We start from the raw sequence: 13261 nt of genomic DNA, 5'->3' as shown, positions 1-13261 counted from the left end.
CGTCGGGTGGGGTGGACCGTGGCCAAAACGAAGCTCGGGTCGGCCCTGTTGCGCCAGCTGAACGTCGACACTGTCAACTCTGGCACGCCTGCCGAAGAACAGAGAAAGTGTGAGACCTGGGCGCCAAATCAAAGGGGGGGGGTGTAGCAGTCGTGTACCGTTGGGGTGCTGGTAGAGGCAGTGGTAGTGGTTGTGGCCGGAGAAGACGAAGGCCGGGTTGAGGGCGGACATGAGGTGGTTCGTTGCTTCTCGGCTCACCACGTCCTTGTGCGGAATGTTGGAGTACCGCAACACCCCGTCCTGCAGCTCGTCCCCCTCGAATTCCGACAGCTCTGCACACGACACGCACCACGCACGCACACAACACGCACCACGCGACGCGACCGACGCGACTCACAACACAACACGCACGACACGACACGACACGACACGACACACAAGACGTGAAACACCATCAAAACGAGGAGAAGAGGATTGTGCGTACTCTGCACGAGTTCGTGGGTGATGTCGAGTTCGGAGCAGAACTCCTGGTTTCGTCGAAAGAGCGGGAAGTGGGAGAGCAGGATGGGCCGCCGCTGCAGCCTGTCGGCCTCGCCGGTCTTCAGCTGTCGGACGATTTGCTGCAGCTTGTCCTCGGCGCTCTGGCACAGGTGGCACTCGTCCTCGAACGCCATCGAGTTGAGCATCACGAACGGCTGGTCCTTGACGAAGAACAACCGATTGCTCTCCCCGAACTCAGTCTCGAAGCGCCTACGACTCACACACTTAGATTCCATGGTGCGTGCGTGCGGTGTGTGTGTGTGTGTGTGTGCGTGCGGTGTGTGTGTGTGTGTGTGTGTGTTAGAGACAGCGAAGGTGTACCGGATGCGGCTGGAGGACATCCTGTTGTGGAATCCGATGTCGTGATTGCCCACCACGACCTCGAGCCGTGTCTCTTCCGATTCGTTGCGAAAGAGGCGCCGAAACCGCGCCACGTCCTCCTCCCACTGCCGAAACGTAGTCCACTGATCACCACACACACACACACACAAGGAGCGTTCCGGTGAGTCTCGACCTGTCTCGACCTGGGACCTGGTGTTGGGTGGTGGTACCTTGCCCTCGTCGGTGGCATCGCCGAGGACGAGGGCCGCGTCGGGCGCGAGCACCGAGAGGACCGACTGGAACGCCCGCTCCATCTGCCACTCGCGCCTCGCACGGTCGAACCAGTGGCCAGTCGGGCTGCACAGCATTAAAAATAAATAAAAATAAAAATAAAAATAAAAATAAAAGAAAAGAAGAAGACAGCAACCAAAAGAGAGGAGGAGGGGGTGAACCCTAGGACGTGGGTGTCGGCGACGACCAGCAGGTAGAGGTCATCTCCACCTTCATCATGTTCGGTAGTGTCGCCGGGGCCGGAAGGAAGGGGAGGCGGCACGGGGAAGCTGCCGCAGCGGGCGAGGGCGAGGTAGTAGAGGCCGTACTCGCACAGGAGGAGGGCGGCCACGGGCAGAAGCACCACCAGTACCGGGCGCGATGGATGCCACCACCTCCTTCGCCATGCCACCCCACCACCCCTGCTCATCACAATCTTCTGCTTCAATTCAAATAAAATAAATATGAAATAATAAAAATAAAAAAAGGAAAAAGAAATCACTAACGGTCGAGTTGAAGAAGCCTTGGTTGGTTCTCGGTGGAGTGGACGAAGGGAACGGCCGAAGGCGAGGTGAATCAGTTGCAACAAGAGTTTAGAGCGAAGAGGAAGAGACACGAGACAAGATGGGAAACGTGGTGGCCAGCAAGGCTTTTTTGCCGCCCTACCCGTCGTACGATGAACAGATGGCGACGCTAGTGTGGGCCACCTCCAAACTGGGAGACCGCATTCCCTGCACCTACTGGGCGCACGCAAGGTGCCTCCTCCTCCCCCAACATCTTTCCATTCACTGAATTAATCTAATCTATCGAATTGAATCATCTTTACAAAATCAACCAATGAATGGTGTGAGGTGACAGACCCCGATTCACGATCTTGTTCAGCCACGGTAACGCGGAGGACATAGGACAACTCAACGACTGGCTGGGCTACATGTGCCGCACCTTCTCCGTACGACATGCCTCGGTGGTGCCTGATTGTGCAGAAAGTTGTGTGTGTTGTGTGTGTGCGTGTTGTGTGTGTGTGTGTGTGTGTGGTGTGTAGTTTTGGTGATGACAATGGATGGTATCACCATCGATCAATCAGGTGAACGTGCTGAGCTACGACTATCGCGGCTATGGCCTGCACCCGGGAGTGCCCACGGAGGCGTCGTGCTACGCCGACGTCGAGGGCGCCTACGACCTGCTCACCAAGGAATTCAAGATCCCTCCATCGCGCATTATCCTGTACACGATCATCATCATCATCATCTCCACACTTTCCGCCTTTTCCACCTCGAAGTGTATGCACATACTGACTGCCCGTCTCGTGCTCTTCATCTTCACTCCGTTGGTGTCTCCGTCAACGCCAAATCCAGATACGGTCGGTCGATTGGCTCCGGGCCGACGTGTTATCTGGGCCAGCGCCTATGCGCACTCGCGCGAGCCCAAAGCCGACCCTCGTCGTGGCTCAGTCCCTCCATGTTCTGCCGGGGCGTGCCCAGTGGGTATATAGACACATGTCCATTCACATATCACGCAATGATCACACATGCATACGTGGTAATCAACTTATATAACTTATAACATATAACATATATATGTATGTTCAGGGATGACGACAGCGACCCGATGTCGGCAATGCTCCCGGCCGGGTTTGTGCTGCAGAGCCCCATCGTATGAGGACCCTCTCCTGTCTCCAGCCCTCATCTAAAATTGCCAATTGATATGTGTGCTCACGCTGCGAGGCCTTTCTTTACGTGGTGGCCAGGCGAGCGCCATCCGTGTAGTGTCCACAACGCTGGCCATGCTGCCCGTCGACATCTTCGTCAACGTCAACCGAATCGGTACTCCTGTCTGTCTGTCTTCCCTGCTATGATTCCCCCCTGCTCACGAGGTGGTTGGTGCTGAAGGCAAGATCGAGATCCCGACTATGATCATCCACGGGACCGACGACGAGGTGGTGCCCTACTGGCACGGTACCGAGCTGTACGCCAAGGCGGGCAATCCCTACAAGGTACCACCAGTGCAGTCCCTCTTTTCATTCATTCCTATCATTCCTCACTCTTTCTTACCTTACGCTCCCTTTCCAAAAGTTGATCAGCCTGGAGGGGGCGGGACACAACAACGTCGAGTGCGACTTCATGGCGCCGCTCCTCAGCGCGCTGCAGGCCTTCTTCGTCCATCTCGAAGCCCAGCGACAGGAGGACGAACAGCAAGAGAGCCGCAAACGAGGAAAGAAGAAGGTGGAGGACACCGACAGCGACGACAGTGACGATAGCGACGACAGCGGAGAGGATAACGAAAACGAAACCAATCAAGACGATTGAAGTTTTAATTCGCTTTTTCCTTTTTTGTACAATTATTTCTTCCACAAAAGAAAAAAATAAGAAACAATTTGGTCAATTTTAGTATTTTGTTATTTGCATTTTCATTCACATGGAGAAGCCACAGAGCAAGAGCGACAAGAGCTACAAGCTGATGGTGGTGGGGGCGGGCGGGGTGGGCAAGACCGCGCTTCTGCTCCTCTTCACCCGCATGCGCGACCGGTACTACCCCGACGACTACGACCCCAACTTCGAGCTGACCTTCGCCCGCGAGGTGGACGTGGGCGACGAGTCCTGTCGGTTGGACCTGCTCGACACCACCGGCGGCATCGGGGCTCCCGGCACCGATAGCGACCTCCAGTCCCGGTACTGGGCCGGGCAGGTGCCGACCGCCGACGGCTTCCTGTTGGTCTACGCCATCAACGCTCGCCAGACCTTCGAAGAGCTGCCGGCCGTCCACGCACACATCGTAGAGTTGCTGAAGATGAAGAAGAACGATGGCGATCATGACGGTGACGCGACGCAGACGCCACCACCGGCGGTGGTGGTCGGGAGCAAGTGCGATCTGGAGGACCGGCGCGTGGTGCACCCGGATGAAGCCAAGGAGCTGGCGCGGTCGTTTGGGGCCAGCTACATCGAGACCTCGGCCAAGGCCGGCATCAACGTGGACGAAGCGTTCATCGAACTGGTTCACCAGATTCAGCTTCGTCAAGCTGCATGTCACCGCCACCGCAAGTCCAACAAGACGAAGAAGTGCCTCCTCTCCTGACCTTCGCCTCATCTCTCTCTCTCCGTGTACATGTGTCTCTCTTTACTATGAATCGATGCCGGCAGGGTGCTGGAGCTGCGCTTCCCGCCCTTCAACGGCTCACTGGCCTACGACCCAACCTGAACGTGCTCCTGGGCTCGGACCGAACCGCCGTCGACGGCGACGGAGCAGAATGCACCGACGCCGCCGGTCTGGTGGTGGCCGTCCTCCTGGGCTCGGAATCGGCGTCGAGGAGCGCAACGTCGAACACTTCCATCTTGGCCACGGCAGTCGATTGTAGAGAAGGGTCGGCCGATGATGGTGATGGTGATGGTGATGATGATGAAGCGGTAAGGAGCGGATGAAGTAGGTGGTCATGTTGGCCTTGGGCACTCCGCTCTGAAGTGATCTTGGCGTTGGGGTCGAGAAGTGAGATCGATGAGGAAGAAGCGAGAAGGCTCGTCAGGCGGTCTCGTATGGCGGTGTGATAGGTGGACGAGGGCGCTGTGAGAGAGTTGGAGGACAGGCGAATGGACCACTTGACGGCATGATAAGTGATCGCCAAAAGGCTTGCCTACTTTATGCTAGGCGCTTGACAACAAGCTGGATTGGGTGGTGATAACCTGGCAACCTCATCAAAACCGTGTGTTGTCAAGCCACACAGCAGCTGATCACCCAGGATTTCTTGCACAAGCGCGGGGATTGGTACAATTTGTTGTGTACAGGAAGCCAGCCGTGGGGGGGGGGTTAGACGGCGTGGTGGTCGGGACCAAGGAGAGCGTCGAGCTGCGTGACGACGTCGTCCATCGACGGCCGCTTCTTGGCCTCGGCGTGCCAGCACTTCTTCATGAGCTTCTTGAAGGCCTGACCGCAGTCGCTCGGCACCGCCGGCCGCCGACCCTCGAGCACGTCGAGCGACACGCCCATGAAGTTGCGGCCGGCAAAGGGCTGCTTGCGCGTGAGCACCTCCCACATGATGACGCCGAACGAGAACACGTCGGCCTTCTCCGAGTACTTCTCGCCCCTGATCACCTCCGGCGCTGCAGCCATTACGACGAACAAGATGTGAGCACAGAATGAATGCGAAAAACAGAAAAAGAAAAGAAAAAGAAAGAAAGCGACGAGGGGCGTACCGGTCCAGCAGGGAGTGCCGCAGCGGGTCATGGTGGCGTTCTCCTCCTTGATGCGCGCGAACCCAAAGTCGGCCACCTTCACGTTCATGTTCTCGTCCACCAGCAGGTTGGACGGCTTCAGGTCGCGGTGCACGATCACCGGCTGCAGCGAGTGCAGGTAATTGATGCCCAGCGCCGCGCTGTGCAGCAGCTTGAGCTTCTGCGCCCAGGCCAGCTTGACGCTGTTGTTGGCCAGGATGTCGCGCAGGCTGCCGTTCTTGACGAACTCGGTCACGATGCACAGGTTGGGCCGCTTCACGCACGCCCCTGTGTTTGTTGTTTCATGAGAAAAATGGCGCACCAAAGTGAGACGCGAGGGGGGGGTTGGGGGGTTGGGAACATACCGATGAAGAGGACGATGTTGGGATGGTGGAGCTCGGACAAGAAGGCCATCTCGGCGCGGAACTCGAGCATGCGCCGCTCGTCCAGCTTCTGCTTGATGAACCGCTTCACCGCCACCTCGACGCCCTTCCACTTGCCCTTGAACACCACCCCGTACGACCCCAGCCCCACCTGTTGTTGTTGTTGTTGCGCGCCACCACTTCTATGTCAGCGCATGCTGCTTGCGTTGGGTAGGGTTGGTTTAGGTGTGGTGGCGCGCACCTGCTTGCCGAGGGCGATCTCGTTGAAGTCGATCACCCAGCGGCACAGGTTGGCCGACGTGAGGAAGTTGTCCTCCTGGAACATCATGCCCTCGCCCACCACCGCCTGCATCTCCCCATCGCTGCTCGCGCTCGACATCGAGGAGTGTCCCTCGCCGCGCGCCTCACGCTCGTCTCCATCCTGCCGGCTCTTGCCCCCGCTCTGCTGGTCCAACGAGGGACTCTGATCCGAGTCCTTGTTGTGTGCTCCGCCTCGCGACACGCCGCCGAAGAATCGACCATCGAGGCCTCGCGGCTTCAGCTCGTACAGCTTCGCCCCTACAAGTCGTTCACCCATACCGCACACACCGCATACGCACGTGTGATCAGATTGTTGTCGACTGGGAAAGTTACTGCTGTGCGGTGCGTGGGTTGGGAGTTGAGGCACAATGACCGGGGGCGGGCGGGGGGGGGGGTACCCTTGGGGGAGTCGGGCATCTCGAACTTGCCCAGGCACACCATGCGCTTGGCCTCCTTGCTCGCCAGCTCGCTCTCGCCGCGCACCTTGTCGAACGTGGCCCCCGACAGCAGGATCTGCCCGCCGTGCGTCATCGCCGTGATGCGCGCCGCCGCGTTGATCACCGGCCCGATGTACTCCACGCGCCTTGTCATCGGGTCCCGCACCATGCGCGGCTGCCCCACGTGCACCCCCATCCGCACCCGCAGCCCCTTGAACAGCACCCGGTCGTCCGTCGCCCCACTCCTCGGCGGCACCCGGGTGGTCGAGCAGGGCCTCGGGCCATGCGAGCTTGACGAGCTCCTGCTGGGCCTCCATGCACCACTCGAGCGCGTCGGTCGTGTTCTGGAAGGCCATGCAGAACGAGCCCTCCCCGCTGTTCCTGTCCCTGCCTCGTTACACAGACACAAAAATAAACAAATAAGTCCAGTAATCTGAAGAGAGAGAGAGAGACGGTACCGGATGAAGACGACTTCGTAGCCGCGGTGCTTCTTGAGCAGCGACCGCATGGTGTCGTTGTGGAGGAGCGTGGCGTCGCGCATGGCCTCGGCGTTGAACTCCCACAGCGAGGCAGCGCGCGTGATGTCCGAGAACACGATCGCCATCTCGCCCTCTGGCGCGCGCACCCCGCCCGCCGCACCACCGCCACCGGATGACGCCGCCGACCCTCGCCCTGCACGCTCCCCCCCCCACTTTCACGTGAGACAACGCAAACGGAGGGGGACTCCTGGTTGGCTGGCGTTGCGCGTACCGTCGGAGCTGGAGGAGCCCGTGCTGGTGTTGCTCGCCGACCCGCCCGATGGCGTGGTCCACGATCCCAACCGATCAACGCCGCCGCCCGATGAAGACGAGGTCGAGGTCCGGGTGAGCGACGACGTACCGCCCTCACCGCCGAGCGCGCTCAGTCGCGTCATCACCTCCTGTGTCGTGTTGGCGCCGAACAACGACCGCGCCTGGTTGTGAGCGAATTTGCCAAAGGCCGGAAGCGTGATGTGTGCGTGGCAGGTGTGGCGGCAGGGTACCAGGAAGGAGGGGCGAACGGTCGGGTCGTGATGCCAACAGTTGCGGATGAGCTCCACGAACTCGGCCGGCACCGAGGTTTGCTCGAGTTCGGGCAGCGGCGGTCTCGTGTTGTCCCTCAGCACCGCCACTGCCACCGCCGCCGGACTGACACATGACCGCGCACCACCACCACCCGTCAGGCCCGCTCTTTACCGGGCCACTCTAAGGGGAATGGCGGAGGGAGTGACGTGCGTACCTCATGCCCATGTAGGGCTGCTGCCGAGTGCTCAGCTCCCACAAGATGATGCCGAACGAATAGATGTCGGCCACCATGTAGTCGATATCCATGGCCTCGTTGAGGATCTCTGGCGCCGTCCAGTGCACGCTGCCCTGGACCTCCTTGGCCGCGTTGCGGTTCATCTCCTCCTTGAACTTGGTCAGGCCGAAGTCGCTCACCTTGACGTTCCACTTGGAGTCGAGGAGCAGGTTGAGGGACTTGAGGTCGCGGTGCACGATGCCCGACGAGTGGAGGAAGTGCATGCCCTTGGCCGCCTGGTAGGCCATCTTGTTGCGCAGCGCGAACGGGATGTCCGGGATCAGCTCGTTGTGCAGCAGCTGTCCCCCCCCCCCAGCGGTCCCACCACCACAGCCCACCACAACAGTGCAGGTGCGCAAATTAGGAACGGGAGCATTTGAGTAGGAATTTTGGTTGCGTGGGAGTAACGTACGTCAAAGAGGGAGCCGAGGGCCATGAGCTCCATGACGATGCACATCTTGGGCGGCTTGGTGCATGCCGCCATGAACAGCACCACGTTGGGATGCCGCAGCGCCGTCATCACCCGCACCTCTTCCTTGAAGTTCCGCTCCAGCTCGCGTCCGGCATTCTCCGAGATCATCATCTTCACTGCCACCTCCGTGCCCTTCCACATGGCCTTGCGCACTTCACCATAGCCGCCGGTGCCGAGCTGTTCGCCCATCTCCAGCTCGTTCATGTCCACCTCCCAGTCGTCCTCCTTCTCCGCCCGCTTCATCCACACCGCCAGGCCCACGATGATGCAGCACAGCACCACCAACGCGATCACCGCCGCCGGGATGATGGAGCCCAGGATGGCCCCGAGCGGCACGTCGCTCGTGTTGCTTGCGATGGCGACCTCGCAGTGGTCGCCCTCAAAGCCGGTCTGGCAGAAGCAAGAGCCGGTGCCTTGGAGGTCCTGGTTGCACAGGCCGTGGTCGGAGCAGAGGGTGCCTTGGTAGATGCAGCCGTACACGGAGCTCACGTGCTGGCCCTTGCACGTCATGCCCGCCACAAATTCCAACAGCCGTGCTCGCGCGCCCTTCGACTGTCCCGGCACTCCCAGATAGTTCCTGTTGTTGTGTTCAAGACAACGGCCCACCTGATGAGCAGTTGCTGTGTGTGTGATCAGGCAGGCGCGACGCACTGTGCGGCCAGGTTCAGGGCGTGGGGTCGGTCTGGGTCCAGAAGATCCAGTCGACGAGACCGCGCGCCTTGACGCAGTCGGGCATGGTCGTGTGGTGGACGATGAACTGGTGATAGGTCGCCATCGGCCAGCTCTTCGCGCCCGCACCTGATTTGTTGGTTGGTTGGTTGTCATGTAAGCGCCTATTGGTGGATTGGGGTGCAACCCACATCACCCGAGAAGTTTGCACGCGTGAGTGTGACCACCAGACGAACCATTGATGAGATCGACCACGCTCGCGTCAGCGCTGAAATCGTTGATGGCCGACTGCAGACTCTCCGCGTTGGCGACACGCGGTTGCCTGCCGGGTTGACGAAGTCGGCCACGCCCAGCTTGCGGTTGAGCCTCAGCTTCTCGTGCAGCCACACGCCCATGGCGTTGGTGGTGCTGGACAGTGTCGGTGTCGGGTCGCTCACGTTGATGACCAGTCGTCCGGTGTCTTGGATTGGCAGGTGCAGGTTGTCGTCATCAGGACCCACCTTCACGACCAACGATGAGAGTGATCACACATACACACACACCCTGTGAGATACTCACAATCACGCGAGGAGAATACACAATCGCGCTTGGAGAAGGAGGAGGAGGAGCTGATCTGCTACCGTTTGGTCGAAGAGAGCGCTCGCGGCGCGCAGCGACTTGATCAGGACTCGCATGATCAATGGAGTCTGGCCGGGAAGGGCGACGGTGATGGGCGCGCTGGGCAGGAGACTGGTCAGCGTGGGGTTGAGCTCGCGGATGGCCGCGTGGTTCCAGGTGCCGACGGTGCCCAGCAAGATGTCAGCCAGCGTGGTGAGGTTGAGCACCAACGCGCCCTTGCCAAGCAGCCCCGGGATCTGCGCACGCACAAAGGCCCCCCCCCGGTACCATGTATGAGAGCGGTTCTAGTTTTTGAAAAAAATCAAAAGGATGGCGGGCGTACGTTGTAGCCAACGGTTACGGCGTAAGCCACGACCGGCACCTGCACCACGTCCGAACTGTCCCGCTTCGTGGCGGTGGTGAACTCAGCCAACGATCCGGTCACGGCGCCGAAGTCCACGGTATCTGCGGTGAGGCCGATTGGATGGGGGGGGGTTACATCATATCAGACCACCAGCAAACATAAGAAACGATCGTGATGCAATGGTTGACGTACAAGCTTGCAAGTCGGCAATCGCCAACGATGTAGGATTCTCAAAGTACTTGAGCTCGATGTTGGACGACAAGTAGGCATCCATCCACGCCGGGTACAGGTTGAAGAGCAGGCCCTCGCCGATGAGCATCGTCACGTCGAACGCACGATTGCCGTTGCATGTCACCAGGCCCATCAAGTCGATCATCTTCCTGTGAAATGTGTGTCCCCATTTTGTGGCCGTTTTCCGTCTGTTAGTTTTCTTGCAAGAAAAGATGGAGTCCTCCAATGGAGACCTCCAGCCAAGCAACGAACGAGGCAGGTTTGCAAAGGTGTACGTTTTGTATCCGAAGGGCAAGGGCACCATGTTGAGATCACTCTTGACTGCGGCGATGACGCGCGGGTTGAGCTGCGACCATGCGATGAAATCCATCAGGCCCTGATGTACGAGCAGTCGGGCAGGTTGTTCGACACGTTCACCAGCACGAAGCTGACCATGCATATGGGCCACGATGCCGAGTTGTTGCCGTTGATGACCTCGAGTCCGAGGTAATCAGACTCGAGGTTGTCGGTCACTTCGTTGAGGGCTGACTCCACCGCCGCAATGGTGGAGTCAACAGTTGTGCCTGGATGATGGTGGGACGGGTGGTGGTCAACGCAGGTGATCAACACGTCGCCCGCTTCCCCATTTGGGTTGGAGAGAAGGAACGCACCAGCCTTGTTCTTCATCAGAGCGTACTTGGCGCCAATCTGATCCGCGACGTACCTCGTGGTGTAGCCCATGCTGTATGGAGTGTTCTGCGCATGCCGAAGAAAACCAAGCAAGATGCACACGCAAGCACGCACGAGGTCAGTTGAAGAGAATCCAGTCTGCAAAGAACTGAAGAGCATCAAGAGAGCACCTTGACGTAGAGGGCTTGGGCCGAGCCAGCGGTGCCCGTGTTGGTCACGTGGTCCTGGATGCCAGTAATGTTGACCCAGGGATCGGTAGCCGTTAAGTCCCACAAAGCGGCAAAGGCGGGACTGAATGCGCTCATGGCGTTGCCGAAGGTCAGGAGATGCCGGCGATGGAGTCATTCGAGCGGGCCAGGAGGATGCGCTCGGCAGGGAACGTGGTGCCGTTGTTGAGCTGCTCGATGCGCGTGTCGTTCCACCACACGATATCGCCCACCCAGATGGCGCCCAGCGTGGGTCCATCCAGCACCTATCACGGCAAAGTGCCCGCACGGTGAGGCACCACGCAACACAGCTCACAGGTGCTGTCTTTGGGGAGGGGCGTACAAGAGTGGTAACGGAGGGACCCAGGTTGTAAATGGGCACGATGGGCTGGGCCATCATGGGCAGCATCGTGAGGCCAAAGGCCTAAGACCGTCCTTGGGGTAGCCTGCATCTGTGACGGCAAAGTCCTGTCGGCAGAGAGGAGGGGGCGAGCATTCAATTTTGAGAAATGTGAATCAACGATTATGGGTGAAACGATCAAGGGTGGGCGTACGAGAATGCCTGAGTTACCAACGTAGGTAATAACAGCAGTGTCTGAGCTGGACTCGTCGTAGCTCACCGCCACCACCTCGTCGACGAACTGGCGACGAGGAAAAGAAAAATGTCTTCGCTTGTAAAAATGGTGCGCGGAGTAAAATGATGATGATCCAGGTACGTTCTTGTACCTGGTAGTTGGTGCTGAGGTAGTCCATCAGCGGCGCGGCAAACGTGCTGCCGCCTCCCACGACGTTGGTCGTCGCTTCTTGTACCATGGTGCGAGAACGAAGTGGCACGGTACACCACAACAAGGGGTTAGGGTCAGTTTTGCGCCTGTCGAGATATATATCGAAAAACTGTAGCGGTTTGGGCGGTGCCTACCTCGCGCTTGCAGGAGGCACGTCGCGAGGAGGAAGAAGAAACAGGTCGCCGCCGCCCAGCGCGACGACCTTACGCTGCTCGTGGCCATGATGCTTGTTGTGGTGTTTGTGGTGAAACTAGAACTGAACCGCGCAGCAGCGTCGTGAGGCTCTGTTGTCGCGGCTGTAACGGACCTACCGTTGCGGACGCCAAGTTTGCCTCCGGCCGCGGCCCATTTTTCACCGCGGTGCCGGAACGGAAGCGTCAGAACATAGCTGTGGAAAAGGTGAGGCCTGGAGCAACCGAGGGTCTCGCGTAGTCAACTTTAAGAGATGTCAATCCGAACACGAGGTGGTTGGCCCAAACGATCTGCACCCCAAACCACTGGCATTGGCCGGGCGGAGTTCTAGAGATGAATCCGCGATCTGCCAGCACGACGAAAGGCCATGGCGACCAACCAGCAGCTGGTGGTTCATTTGGTGAATGGTAGACGCGGGAATGACTTCGCACAGTGAGCAGAATTGGGATAATTTGCTTAAGTTTTTACCCTTGGCCTCAGCAATGCAGGCAGCTCCTTGGGGGCAAGGACAGCCTTGCAGTCCTGTGGAGCTTGAGCTTCTTTTGCTGCCAAACAAGTTCTTGTGTTGCATATTGCTTATGAACAAAGGTCAGTTGAGTGGTGCATTAGAGAAGAACTTAAATGGTGTGATGAAAAAGGGCAAACAACAGATGTACACACATCTACAGCCACATTGAAAAGAAGAAGGTAAAACACTGCAGAAAGGTGCTCCTGATATGGTTTGTGTAAGTTGTGATATCTTTTGGTAGGGTGGCTGCAACTTAGTGATGAGGAAGGGGAGCAAACCAGTTGGAATGGATGTGAGAAGCTGGTATGGCTCAGAGTAGGCTCCTTGGGTGTGGTAGGCTTTGTCCCAGATCACTGGTTTGCCTGAAGCATCACAGAAAAAATGGAAAACATGGGGTGGAGTGACCAGTCAGGCCATGCATGTGATTTCCAAGCCAGCTCTTCCAGTCCCAAACAGTTTCAAGGGTATGCAGGGAAGGAGCTGGGCTGGTGGATCAGTAAGCCTGCTCAAGAAAACCTGAAAGTTGACTGAATTTGAAGATGAAGTTAGGAAGGTGAACAAAAAGGGGCAATCATTAATGCTGACAGAAAAAACCAATGTGCATTGGGTAATGAGTCAACAAATAAAAAACCTGATGTGCATCAGGAAAACAATCAACACAAAAAAAGAGTGATGACCACTACCTTGGGGTGTGAATGGAAGAGGTATGGAACTTTGTCTGAGCAGTGGAGAAGAGCTGGTTGATGTCTTCATGTGTATGCCCAACCAACAGAAAGCTCAGGTAGACCTCTTGGAACA

At 58.2% G+C, this 13261-nt stretch overlaps 8 protein-coding genes across 8 annotated transcripts in view; 2 read left to right on the top strand and 6 right to left on the bottom strand.

The window, feature by feature from the left end:
- ACA1_339770 (metallophosphoesterase 1, putative) overlaps positions 1 to 1561 on the bottom strand; it is a gene marked incomplete at both ends in the record, with an annotated part of 2268 nt that extends 707 nt beyond the window's left edge. Inside the window, 6 exons of the mRNA XM_004335204.1 lie at positions 18 to 88; positions 159 to 332; positions 485 to 750; positions 862 to 1004; positions 1092 to 1218; positions 1314 to 1561. Of these exons, the coding sequence (XP_004335252.1) occupies positions 18 to 88; positions 159 to 332; positions 485 to 750; positions 862 to 1004; positions 1092 to 1218; positions 1314 to 1561 (1029 nt within the window). The remainder of the gene's footprint in view (positions 1 to 17; positions 89 to 158; positions 333 to 484; positions 751 to 861; positions 1005 to 1091; positions 1219 to 1313) is intronic.
- A 194-nt stretch (positions 1562 to 1755) lies between these two features.
- ACA1_339760 (alpha/beta hydrolase, putative) lies at positions 1756 to 3437 on the top strand (the record flags this gene model as incomplete). Its single annotated transcript, XM_004335203.1, has 8 exons — positions 1756 to 1886; positions 1990 to 2080; positions 2216 to 2355; positions 2487 to 2615; positions 2721 to 2784; positions 2879 to 2954; positions 3021 to 3124; positions 3219 to 3437. The coding sequence occupies 8 exons, from the start codon at positions 1756 to 1758 to the stop codon at positions 3435 to 3437; spliced, it is 954 nt and encodes a 317-aa protein (XP_004335251.1).
- A 109-nt stretch (positions 3438 to 3546) lies between these two features.
- ACA1_339750 (Ras subfamily protein) lies at positions 3547 to 4326 on the top strand (the record flags this gene model as incomplete). The annotated part of the gene is made up of 2 exons (XM_004335202.1): positions 3547 to 4187; positions 4269 to 4326. 2 exons carry the CDS (start codon positions 3547 to 3549, stop codon positions 4324 to 4326), a joined length of 699 nt encoding a protein of 232 aa, XP_004335250.1.
- A 603-nt stretch (positions 4327 to 4929) lies between these two features.
- Positions 4930 to 8752, bottom strand: ACA1_339740 (serine/threonine protein kinase; the record flags this gene model as incomplete). The annotated part of the gene is made up of 11 exons (XM_004335201.1): positions 4930 to 5222; positions 5316 to 5621; positions 5699 to 5867; positions 5958 to 6274; positions 6415 to 6695; positions 6778 to 6840; positions 6912 to 7125; positions 7204 to 7372; positions 7475 to 7619; positions 7711 to 8069; positions 8183 to 8752. 11 exons carry the CDS (start codon positions 8750 to 8752, stop codon positions 4930 to 4932), a joined length of 2886 nt encoding a protein of 961 aa, XP_004335249.1.
- A 154-nt stretch (positions 8753 to 8906) lies between these two features.
- Positions 8907 to 10248, bottom strand: ACA1_339730 (serine/threonine protein kinase, putative; the record flags this gene model as incomplete). Its single annotated transcript, XM_004335200.1, has 6 exons — positions 8907 to 9040; positions 9148 to 9199; positions 9226 to 9411; positions 9532 to 9765; positions 9852 to 9973; positions 10065 to 10248. 6 exons carry the CDS (start codon positions 10246 to 10248, stop codon positions 8907 to 8909), a joined length of 912 nt encoding a protein of 303 aa, XP_004335248.1.
- Positions 10249 to 10472: 224 nt separating this feature from the next.
- On the bottom strand, positions 10473 to 11077 carry ACA1_339720 (uncharacterized protein; the record flags this gene model as incomplete). The annotated part of the gene is made up of 3 exons (XM_004335199.1): positions 10473 to 10666; positions 10754 to 10838; positions 10943 to 11077. 3 exons carry the CDS (start codon positions 11075 to 11077, stop codon positions 10473 to 10475), a joined length of 414 nt encoding a protein of 137 aa, XP_004335247.1.
- A 14-nt stretch (positions 11078 to 11091) lies between these two features.
- On the bottom strand, positions 11092 to 11387 carry ACA1_339710 (uncharacterized protein; the record flags this gene model as incomplete). The annotated part of the gene is made up of 2 exons (XM_004335198.1): positions 11092 to 11244; positions 11322 to 11387. The coding sequence occupies 2 exons, from the start codon at positions 11385 to 11387 to the stop codon at positions 11092 to 11094; spliced, it is 219 nt and encodes a 72-aa protein (XP_004335246.1).
- Positions 11388 to 12921: 1534 nt separating this feature from the next.
- The window catches only part of ACA1_339700 (serine/threonine protein kinase, putative), a gene marked incomplete at both ends in the record, with an annotated part of 2190 nt that continues 1850 nt past the window's right edge, over positions 12922 to 13261 (bottom strand). The window contains one exon of the mRNA XM_004335197.1: positions 12922 to 12943. Coding sequence (XP_004335245.1) covers positions 12922 to 12943 — 22 coding nt within the window. The remainder of the gene's footprint in view (positions 12944 to 13261) is intronic.

Source organism: Acanthamoeba castellanii (assembly GCF_000313135.1).
Source record: "Acanthamoeba castellanii str. Neff unplaced genomic scaffold scf7180000084619, whole genome shotgun sequence".
Lineage (NCBI taxonomy): Eukaryota > Discosea > Longamoebia > Acanthamoebidae > Acanthamoeba > Acanthamoeba castellanii.
This window is presented reverse-complemented; position numbering and strand designations above follow the sequence as displayed.